This window comes from Lytechinus pictus, chromosome 7 (assembly GCF_037042905.1).
Source record: "Lytechinus pictus isolate F3 Inbred chromosome 7, Lp3.0, whole genome shotgun sequence".
Classification (NCBI taxonomy): Eukaryota; Metazoa; Echinodermata; class Echinoidea; order Temnopleuroida; family Toxopneustidae; genus Lytechinus; species Lytechinus pictus.
In genome coordinates, this window is record NC_087251.1 from 23638238 (window position 1) to 23650267 (window position 12030).

Below are 12030 nucleotides of genomic sequence, written 5' to 3' on the forward strand. Positions count from 1 at the left end.
GAAGTGAAGTTGAGTGGAGCCTGCACGAACATCGCTCGAGGTGTGGTTGAGCATGCAGTGTCATTCCATTCAAAAGAAAAAAACAAGAAAAGAATTACAGGTATTTACATGATATACAAGTAATTGTGACTGAAAAGCTTATATTAATGTTTTATATCAGTTCTGAATCTAGATCTATGTCAAAATAGTAAAATAATGAATTATTTTCAGAATTTGATTTTTAAACGCGGTCCAAATTTCATAACGCGGGCGGGCGACGGGAAACTGAACATCGAATTTGCTGGGCAGCCTGGGCTACATGTAGCTAGCGCGCGCTGCAGCTGCGGCTCCGATCGATCCGAGGAGTTAATTGCGCAATGCTTTCGATTACGAGATCAGAGCCGACCCATTTCGGGTACAAACTTTAGTAACCCAAAAAACATTTTCTCTCTGGAATAAAAGGCGAATTTGCAAATTGTAAGTAAATTCACTCTAGGCTAGGTTAGTACTAGTAGTTGGCATATATTTTCGTGATTTGAGCCTGTATAGTGTGGGGATTGCAGAAATAATTTTCATTTTTCAAAGATAAATTTACTTGCGGGTTAAAACCCGACGGGTCAGCGGGTCCCACTTGCAAATTATTGGATTATACGGGACGGTACGGTTCGGGTTTTCACTTGCGGGTTACAACATTAACTCTGCAGTCACACTTTCACATAGAGAGTGCGCATTTGCCATTGAAAACTGCATTCGCGATGAGTGGTGCGTAGCTTTAGGACCCTACCATACTTTTTTTTTGGGGGGGGGTTCAAAATTTAGCTGTATGTTTTTTAATTACTTTGCATCAGTTTTCATACGTGAAAGCCCTCCTTACATAAGGAGGAGAACATGGGCTCCCAGTCTAAAAACTTTCCCCAAATATTTCTGAACTAAAGGGGAAAATCTGATGAAATTTGCCTGTGAGCAGCTTTCCCATATATTCTGTCGTAAAAAAAGAATCAATTAAATTTTTTTTTTTTTGTACCTTAACAGTATATCAACAGACAAATCATTTTACACCCGCTACAGAAAGAAAAAAGCATTTTCTGCTTTTTTTTTTACAATAAACTTTTTATCAGGGTGAACTTCCCCTTTAAAATGCTAGATCCTCTTTCATTATTTTTCCAGTGTTATACAAATTTCATTAAAATTAATTTATCATTATCGAGAGAACATAGTCAATCTGATTAATAAGTCTACTTTGCACTTAAGAAAAAAATTATATGTACATGTTTCATAGATCTGCATTTTGCATCTTTTCTTTAAACTGCATTTACTTTATAAAGACCAGCTAAAAATAATGAAATATATATCTGCTTCCTTCCCACGCAACATGCATCAAATATTTTCATAGATGTTTATGAATGCTTCCCCACCAAGGGAAAACATGGATTGAATCTTTCATACTGCCTTTTTAAAGCTGCCTCAGCAACGCTGCTCTTTGACCCCTCCCTGTTTGGAACTAATAGAAACTCAAGGCCCCCCAGCTTACCCCCCACAGAATGCCCTCTTGCCCTCATGAGTATGCAGTGACTCGCCCTTTGCTTGCCGGGGGATTGGGCTCTGGCAACAAAAAGACCCCTACCAGGATTTTATATGCAGCAGATTGAGTAGACAGCTCTTTATTCAAAGTCTGTAGTCAGCCAAGAACAAGCAGCAAGCAAGTCTGCATTGTTTGTAGCTTACAGTTTGGACGCTGTGGGAAAAAAGGAAGATAAATTCAGTTTGGAACATAACTTTGCTTTGTGGATGATGCAGTATTAAGCTTTTTGTGAGTATTTTTGTATATGGTTTTTCCTAAGGACTTTTGCCATTGGTGGTACATTAGACATTGCTGTGATAGCTACATATGATTAAATGACTTGTGTAATTTATTGTCAACCAACTTTCAACTCCAAATCCACACTTCGTCCTACATGTATCTAGTGGATTCTACCCCAGGCTATTTTAGGGTAAATGTATGAATGATTGTTAGCATCATGTTGGTATGGTTGGCAGTCCATGAATACATGTACTCTGTGTTTCATAACACCATGGTCATAGAAATACAGATCAGTAATTTCAGGTTAAAAATACTTTATTTTGGGGGGGCTACTTTTCGCAACCTACTGCCTATTAATAACATTGGATGAGCTTTAACATTGCAGACTTGCAGTGAATGGGATTTTCCTTCTTTTTTTTATTTTCCAAGGCTCTTTTGAGCATATCTGGGGCAAAAACCCCTTTAGCCCCATGTAATTTTCCCCTGATATAATTGTTATTCATTTCCTTGGATATAATGGAATTGGGCAAAAAATTATTTACGATTAGATGTTCATTCAGATACTACAGGCCTCATTACTTTTTGATAACCTTTAAATTATCTTAACTCACATACAAGTACATGTACATGCACAAGGCCTATAAATTGGATGTAATGAAAGAGAAAGACATAAACTTACACATGTAATAGGAATTTATCAATTATTGCTGTGATTGTGTTCCATTAAAATTTAAAGTTTGCTTTATTTTGTTTTCTGGGATGCACCACTATGCTTGAGATTTTGATTATATTATTTTTCCCCTTTTTTTATATTGTAAAATATGATTGTACTTCTAATAGAAAATTTGAATTTAAGTTTGTTTTTATAATGAATAGGCCTACATGTAGGCCTATGTGATGTGAACTTGAAAGTGATATTAGGTAGTAAATTCCAATCATTTCAATTTTCCTAATGTGATTATGAACAAAGGTAGGTTTTACAGGGACACCCCAATCTGAAATATGCATGTAAAAATCTACCTACAGGTATTAAAATTTTTAGTTTGATGTTTAAAACTTATTGCCAGTACTTGCTGCTATTTAGGTATCAATGTACAGTTTGACATTCATGTCTATGTTCCTAGTTTTGAATCGTTACATGAACCGAGTTGCACTATTTATAGATCCATCCCTTGTTAAATCGTGCACCTCACTCAGGAAATAGCATGTGTGCAAAGTGCTGCAACATTTTCCCCAAATGCAATTCATTAAAACCGATATGTTCCTACTCAAACAGCAGTATGCTTGAATTCATTTGAAATTTAATCCTCACACATAGCACCCCTGCCATTTTTGCCAGAGTCTGGGAGCAGAATTTGACCCTACCCCCTATCAAGCCCCCCACGCAATGCTGAAAATAGAAGCCTCTGTATATCCTCTGGACAAAATCACCGCTGTGATTTCATTTTAGTCTTGTAGTACAAGTAAGTCTGTTCACAGCTACCGGTATCCATAATTAATGTAGGTGCTGCATGCATTATGTCTGGGATAATGTAGAATTCCAAAGGTTTTTTTTTTTTATTCAATATTTTACGTAGAAAAGTCAGAGACTTCTCATTTTGACAAGATTGAATAGAATGTTGGAAAGAGGGTTATTGAAAAGATTTACAAGCACAATAGTTCTCCTTTATCAGTGAAAATTGTTCAGATCTGTATTGTACATGTAGTACTACTGTACAATTCACATCATATTTTGGAGTATTTTATGAAAATTACAGCATATTGAAAGTTATAAAAACAAAATCAATCAAAATACTTGTAATAATTTCTAAATTTGCAAGTCAATAAGTCTGTTTGTTTGAAAAAGGAAATATAAATTCGTTTGCTGTTACCCTTTTAAATTAAAACTGATCCATGTGAAATTTACATCTGATTTGCATCCATTGCAGATACCAGTACATGTGCACCACAGTGTACATGTAGGTGCAACATCACTTCAAGAGTAGATACTAAAGAACATAAGGTATTTTGCCTCTAAAGTTGTAAAAATATTTATATAATGAAAATAGGATTAATAGGTGAAAATGACATGGTAGTTGAGGCCACGGGGTACATGTAGGTTGCATGTACAAGTACATGTACATCTCAAATGTTAAACATTGGAACTTCTACAGATTGAATTAAGTTTTTTTTTTAAATCGCTTTTTATATTATTAAATATTATTATTATTATGTATTCAGTATACATGTCGGTAAAGAAGAATTTATTCGATGATGACAATCATAGTGTCAGTTTCAGTGTCCTTCATTTTACATCTCTTTGAAAATACACAAGAATACAATTAAAATGCTTAAACCGGAACAGAGAACCAGAATATATAGGATAAATAATCCTAAACAGCTAGTAAGGAACAATAATCACCGCTGTACAGCTGATGTGAGGGAAAGACAGAAAGCCATTGGTCTGACGAGGTCTATCCCCCTAATAACTGTACTACACGGAAAGAACTTACGTAAAAATAGCAAAACAAAATGTTGATGACGAGAGCAGGTCCTTAAAATTAATCCAAAGCTATTGAAGGCCTTGACAGTGGATGCTCTTTTGATTAGCCTCAACGTCCCTCTCATTGGTGGCCTCTGTTGTGCCCTTTTAATTTTTTTGCTGTTATTATACATATGCTTTAATGAAGAAATGTGCACTACAGAAAGTGATGTTGATGTAAAAATGTCAAAATTTAAGGCATGATTAGTGATTTATGATTAGAAGCAATATTTTACACATGTATGCAATACTCATGAAATATGTGGTTTAAAAAAATATTTGTATTTTGCTATCCAGATTATCAAGTATTAAATTGAATTGAATATCTACATGATGATTGTCAAAAATAATAGCATTCAGAATGTGCATGAACACATGTTTTAAGGTGGGCCATTGTATGATCAATCTGCAGAAGATCAACTGAAAATATGTTAATCCGTTTAATACTTCCTAATGTCATTGTTCCAATCATTGCCACTCACCGCATTGCCTTCCTTCTCTGTTTTGTATTGTATCCTTTTGTGGATAGTTTTAAGAGTCTTAAGGTACATGTATATTCAGATCGCCTAGAAGCTAGAGAATACCAGGTGGGTGTTTTATAAAGCTGTTCGTAAGATTCAAATGACTTTCCGCATGACTGGTGATCCTTTCTTGTGTTTAGATATCCCTATGTAATTGAGTTATGACCTAAGAACAGGTTCCAGTTGTACGTAAAATCATTCGTAACTTTACAAACAGCTTTATGAAACACCCACCAGGTACTCTCTGATCAGGGAATTCACCCTAATCTGCGTTGATCAGAAAACACCAGGTATTTTTTTGCCAATGGAAGGCAAAATATTTGTGATATTCTTGAAAGAAAATACCTGCTACTTAGTGAGTACTTGCCAAAATTACGAGAACATTCAATTGGATTTTTCCAAGGTGTTGGGTATTTTTGCTGTGTGAAAGAAAATTACAGGAATTTTCTCAACCCAATAAACAGTCCTCGCCTGCTAATCAGACCGTTCGTAACTAAGATTTTACCCTGAAGTCTTGCCGAAAGTATCTGCTCTGGGTCAGTGTGAATTCGGAAATAATTATTTGGTATTGTACAGCCTGGACAAGTTCCTGTTCTTCCTATTTACCTGTTCTGGAACTGCTCCTATCTCACTGGGGTTCCTTGCAGTTTATTTTTAAATTCAGAAACTTGCTTCAAATTTCAGGGCTTTAAGCTCTCAATTGCAGTGTTTCTTGAAGCTTTTAGGTTATGTACAAAAAACATTACTTCTTGCAATTCATAAATGACTGCATTTTAACTGGTGTTTTTACACAGACTGAACTGATGCTAACCTATTAAATTTTTGACAAGAAATAAACTTTGCATTATATGTTAACATAATTTTAATCTTCAAAAATTGGATTTCAACTTTGAAAATCATTCAAAGTAATTAAGAATGAGATAGCAAGAAGAAGGGACAGCAGCTGGGTGTTACATATAATCTGATTTATGTAACACCCCGTAGTTATTTCTATTTTAAATCTCAGCCCTCAGAGAAGTTAATAGACTGTCTTAATATCAGTTTTAGTGCCTTGCATAAAAATGTGTAAAATGTCATTTGTTTGTATCTTTTAATTACTGCAGAGTAACTTGACAAGGATCCACCAGAATAAGGTGTGTGAGGAGTGAGGTATGTCCACGCTGCCCCAGCCCCTCTCCCACTGCCTGCTCAACCAGGTACACCCTGCCATCAACCTGCCCCAGACAGGGCTAGTGACAGACATCAAGCCCATGATCACTAACAAACCTCCCACGCAGGAGGTCAAACCAAACATCATATCGACCGGCTTGCCCTACCCTCCACTTAACGTGCCTAGCCTACCCACCATGCCCAACGTATCACTGCCCAGTGTCTCCGTGCCCAACGTCTCCATGCCCAACGTCTCCATGCCCAACGTCTCCATGCCCAATGCGTCCATGCCCAGTGTTACCATGCCTAGTGTGTCTATGCCGAGTGTGTCCATGCCGAGTGCGTCCATGCCGAGTGTTTCCCATCACAATCAGCAAGGTAAGTTTATAGTTGAAAAAAAATGCTGATTTTTCTGGTGGTTTAAGGGTGGCATTGGAGCCCCAGGGTTTTTATTCATTCTTTAATTGTAAAAAAAAAATCAATTCTTAGTTTCTAAATTGATATACAGTCAGTGAAAGATGATTACATAGAACAACCATTGCAAAATTGTAAATAAAAATGGCAAAGGGTTTATTGATAACCAGACCTTGAAATGGGAGACAAGTCTGATTCTGTGATGTTGGTATACCCATTAAGTGTAACATTGAAGACACATGAATGTTGCTTAGGTCAAAGGTTCAGCTGAAGATTTGATTAAATTCAGTTAAGAACTTTGGATGAACTAGAGAGTTTAGAACATCTGGTAACATGTGTGAATTATTGGTAACCCTGGAGCAAATGTACATCTTTATTAGAGTCAATGGAAGTTGTTGAACTTCCATGTTCACTCATTCAAGGGACCAAAGTGATTCAGTACACATCAGCACGTTTAGTGCAAGGATTCCAATTTTGAATTTATACTGAAGTATCATCAATATATTTGAAATTGAGGTGTGTTCATGTTGATTTTCATGTAAATAGCAACATGAAATCATGAATCATGTTGAATATGAAAATCGATATTGAATATACCCTTTGATTTGCTAGAAAGTTCTTTAATACAGGGGTACGGTGCATGAATTGAATACATACAGTACGGAATGTAAAATACTTTTCACAATTCTGATAAGGCCTGTTATTCTTATGATAAACATTGAAAAATAATCAGTTTTATGCAAAATGTCTTGATTATCATTTTACGTATTATGAAAATAATTGAATTATTAACATGGAAGCTTCAATTGGTAGGTGATATTGGATGCTTGATTGTGGTAAATCGTCTCTCATGTTATTGTTTTTTTAATGGTTATTTGAATATGTTTAGGAAAATTAACTCTCAGAAATGCTAATGTCCATCAGAAAAGGGCAGCATGCAAAGGAAAGGGTCATTAATGTGTCACATTCCATTCACCAATATGCCTGAGCTAAATAGGTTAACGTTCTTGTTTTTAATCCTAGCATTACACCTGGAGATCAAATACCCAAATAAATAATATCAAGCAGCCCTAGTAAATAAACCTTAAAAAAAAGCTCTAAGAAAATAGTGATTATTCATATGCTGCAAGAAGTTCATTGCAGGATGTGATTTTTATTGAACAGAAGTATGACAAAAACTCCCATTGAGAATATTCCATGCATCAAAGAATGGCTTGTTTTAAAAGGATTTTGAAATTTAAGCTTTTGTTTTATTTTGTGAGTGGTTAATACTCTGATTTATTTTATGTTGAACAATATTGTAAACTTTTCAATTCAATATTCTTCTACTGACAACCCCTCTTTCTTTTCCTCTCTCCTGTAGGTAACACAACCCAACTTAATAATACTAATTCCCAAAGAATGGCACAGATAAAGAAGTGTCCCAATGAGTTTTTACACCAGAATCCACAAAGTGAACGCCAGCTTTTTTACAACGATGTAGCCATGCAACTTTATAACAGTGACTTCAACAAATTTTCTTCCAAGAAGGAATTTCATGGCTACCTGTTAGAGCAGCAGAAGTGGAGATGGGATACCCACAGCTACATAGGAAACCTGGAGACCAGAGTTCACAACTTGCTCATTAATCCAAATAGTGGAGTTGCGCAGAACGTTGCACGCTACCGCAGTGTCCCAATCAAATGTAAAAGTGAAGATGTGAAGCGATGCGAGGCCACATCCAAAGAGCTTGAGAACATGGCAACCCGCATTGCCAGTGTACGGCAGCAACTGCTACACAAAAAGGGCACCTTGCTGACATCCAGTGATAACAGCGTTGTAGTGTGGCAGAATGAGCTAGCCTACATAGAACAGCTGTTTGACAGGACTGATCAGATGTACAATGAGGTTTTATCCACCCTGGCAAGTGTCAACCAGACCTTCTCCCACCTTCAAACAAGCTTCACAACAGAGGCTGCAGAATTGGCTGATCGTAGGCGTCTATGGAGGAGGAGGAAGGAAAACAACCGCAAGAGACGGAAGCGCATGGAGAAACAACTCGAGAAAATCGAGCAGCGATCCTGTGAGCTTCTCTTTCACATAACGTCCCGGGCAGCGTATGACCGGGTACGTTCTCACCCGGAGATGCCTCGTATTGGACCCAGCGAGGTAAACACAGACATGTTGAATGGGATAAAATCTAAATCCGAAGTAAGGCCTCTTATGCATCTACTCAGCAAGGGTTATATGACACCTGGTGCAATGGAGATGGTCTCTCAAAAAATCCAAAAACTTGAGTGTGGCATTAAGACTGAAGCTCACCAACAGGCAACCCAGGTTGGTATCAACTCCCTGGCAATCAACAAAGTTACAGCACCTGCTTCAGAGTTAAATTCCATACTGCCTCCTGTCACTGGCATTGCCTCTACAGCTATGGTTTCAACAGTAAACTCGGCTGTCACACAACAATCAGTGCCCACAGTCAATCTGAACACTCAATTAGCAAAGTAAAACACAATTTTAAAGTAACACAAGATAAACCACATTGCCAAGTGTTTTGACATAGTGTATGTTGTACTCAATTGTAACCAGCCTTGTGTAATGTATGAGCTTTATCATTACATGGCAAAATGTAAATTTATTATACAAGTATTATGCAGGAATGTTGCATCAGTGAAATCACTAGATTTTGAAATCACTTGTTCTTATCCTAGATGTATATGTACATTTTACCTGTAAAAAAATGCATTCACTTTGATATTTTAAGAATCATAATCTTCTTTATTATTAGGATATATACTATATGTACTATACGTAGTATGACTACACTTGGAAAGGACATAGGTACAACATTCTTCATTCTTGTAGGCTGTTATAAAATATATTGCTTTCAATAAGTGTTTGATTACTTGCCTTGCATAATCTATTACTACATTCAAATTATAAGAATTCCTCCCATTGCTTTTGTTCTCCATTGATTGTTTCTAGGACTATCCTAGTCCAGTGACTTAATGGGTGCTTCATAGGCATTTATCATGGCTCAGTTTTCTTTGATGCCATAAGTACATCTTGCAAGTGAATTATAAAAAAGGATTGAGTAGTTTGGATGGTTTTATGTTGGCGTTTCTGTCATATTCCTAGATGGACCAAAATTTAGAAATATGGTAACAACTATTGTTTACATATGTCAGTCACTGACTGGTCATTATCTTTATATTTTAAGACAGCAAAATAAATGAAGTTCTCTTTCTCTCCTATTTTAAAAACTTGAAGAGAATAATGAGTTCTTAGTATCAGCTAAGACATTCCTGGTTCTCACATAAGTATTACTCTGATTTTCACTTAGCATAGCCTGTCCATATCAAAGAATTTTATATTGTCAGGCAGATTTACATGTTCCCATGCACCTACCCTATGCAGCAGGTCAAGAATGAATAACTTCAAAGTTCAAATGTATTGCTACAAGGCATTGGTTCCGTGGCAGGATTTGAATCCCATACCTTTTCAGTTTGAAAGCAGAGGCTTTACCCTGACTGGAATATGACACCTTTCTTTGCAGCCAGTTCTAAATTGATCTCAGACATATTACTGATATCGCTTCTCACAGTCAGAATTTAAGAAAAGCATTTAATTGAGATATATTCAGTGAGCAAATTCATATCCTGGTTATCATGCAAACAGATTTATGAATTATGTATGGGAAATAGAAGATGAGATTTATGTACTAGGCACCTATTAAATGTACACTGGCTCATTTGCAGAATGCAAGAAGATATTACATGTTGTATTCATGTAGAAATGTATATAAAACTGTATTATAGTAGACAAAAAAGGTATCGAGATGCTTTTAAACATTTTTTTAAATACTATTTTGTCAGTGACTTCTGGTGCTATTTATCTTTTATTGGCTTTTGAGTTTATCTTTTTTTTATTGATTAGATTGGCCTGTATTTAAATTCTTGTTTCACTTATCCTTTGTTGGCTACTACTAGACAACTCTTGTCGTAACCTACTTTGTAAGCTACATAAGACAAAAATGGCTATTAATAACACCATGCCACATTATCAATATCAAACTGACAGCATGTTACTTGTTTTCCATGTTGACCCTTTTGTCATGCCTTAATATGAAGATAAACCATTGCAGTTAGCAGCTCAAGACAGCTTTGACAGCCTGATTGCCAAATGTGCTCATATTATGAAACATCTGCTGTTACAGATTAATGCCACTATTGCTACCCATCTTGTTAACCGCAGATTTAGACCATGGTTTGTGGTTTGAGTAAGCCGAGTACAAAATTCAGGCCATTGGGTTAAGTGTATGCCATGTCATACAAATCTTAAATGCCTTGAAATACAAGGCTTTTTCATGACAAATGTGAAATGTGAAACCAGTACAATTGTTATTTTTATACTCTTATTACCAGGGATTCAAATCACTGCTTTTTCTATACCATACATGTAACCTTTGCAAAGCTGTGAGTTAAACAATGATGTCAATGACAAGCCTGTTGTGTATGTTCTGTTTTAATCATGTACACTACCAGTCACAATTCTTTTACTCACTATTACTTGTTAAAACCAGAGAATGATAGATTCAGTCCACTGAATCTATTGCTTTCTTTGTTTTATGTACAAGATAAAATGAGATGACTAGAATTATGAAATGGAGAACAGAATATTGAAGCTTACTAGGCAGTTGCCATTTAATTAAACAACAGTTAAATCTGGTATGGAATTATTTTTCAAGTCATACCGGTACTTTCATTGGATTGGGTGAAATATTGTGTTGTTAAACTATATTTTCAATATGTCTTTTAAGAGAACAAACCTTAAGGTAATGCACAGGTGAAATATTGTTAATGCTTGTTGTGATGAAATAATCAGAGATGTTCTAAATAATAATTTAATATACATTTTTTTAAATTACAGTGGAAGCTACCAGTTTCACTGTATTGTAGCTCACATCCATTTTTGGTGGCAGAAAATGAGCTTGACATGAAACTGATTAAAAAAAGGTCTCATTATCTGCCTTGTTAATGAAGATAAAATAGACAGATCATCTGATACAACGAATTTCAGTGTATTTCTTAAATTGAGTGCAATTTATAATTATTACTTTTGACCTAGGCTATCCCCCCCCCCCCCATGAAAATTACTGTGATTCATACTTTCTCTTGGGTAAACAGAACACTCATCTATTTTAATGTACTCCATTGGTTATGAGAATTCCCAGAGCAAGGAATCTTCCCATGGCAAAAAGGAAAGATACTGTTGACCCTATTTCACCTCTCATTTGTTTCTTATAAATATTGATGAGGACACTGCAGGGTCTTAATTTTACTTAACTTTTGGTCTTCGACCTTGTTATTTACTAGAAAAAAAAGCAAGCTACTGTAAGAAATTACTTTTAGATATTGATTTCTAACAATATGTCATTTTTAACCGAAATATGATACAAATACAGGGACCTGAAGGTTAATGTAGGTTAAAGGTCAACCAAGGTCGAATTAATCGGGTGAGATACATGATTGCTATCGCTTTGTAAGAAGACATTTCGTCAACTCTATGACATCAGGCTACAACCTTTTTTTGTGTAAATAAATACAATTGATTACAAAGTGCTGTAAATTCCTAAAACTAAAATAAACACATTTTATATGATA

At 35.8% G+C, this 12030-nt stretch overlaps 1 protein-coding gene across 2 annotated transcripts; it reads left to right on the forward strand.

The window, feature by feature from the left end:
- Window positions 1–1612: 1612 nt before the first annotated feature.
- LOC129264732 (uncharacterized) lies at window positions 1613–12030 on the forward strand. Of its 2 annotated transcripts, none has more exons than XM_064102254.1 (3): window positions 1613–1789; window positions 5926–6349; window positions 7749–12030. In XM_064102254.1, exons 2-3 carry the CDS (start codon window positions 5974–5976, stop codon window positions 8873–8875), a joined length of 1503 nt encoding a protein of 500 aa, XP_063958324.1. In that variant the 5' UTR covers window positions 1613–1789; window positions 5926–5973; the 3' UTR covers window positions 8876–12030. The 2 variants fall into 2 exon arrangements, with proteins under 2 accessions (XP_063958324.1, XP_063958325.1); XM_064102255.1 differs by lacking the exon at window positions 1613–1789 and adding an exon at window positions 3714–3782.

What these genes read in the sequence shown, in the direction of transcription:
- LOC129264732 (XM_064102254.1), top strand. Translation starts at nt 5,974, where the DNA reads ATGTCCACGCTGCCCCAGCCCCTCTCCCACTGCCTGCTCAACCAGGTA. An exon ending in TTCCCATCACAATCAGCAAG is followed by an intron (nt 6,350 to 7,748) that starts GTAAGTTTATAG and finishes TCTCTCCTGTAG; the next exon opens with GTAACACAACCCAACTTAAT.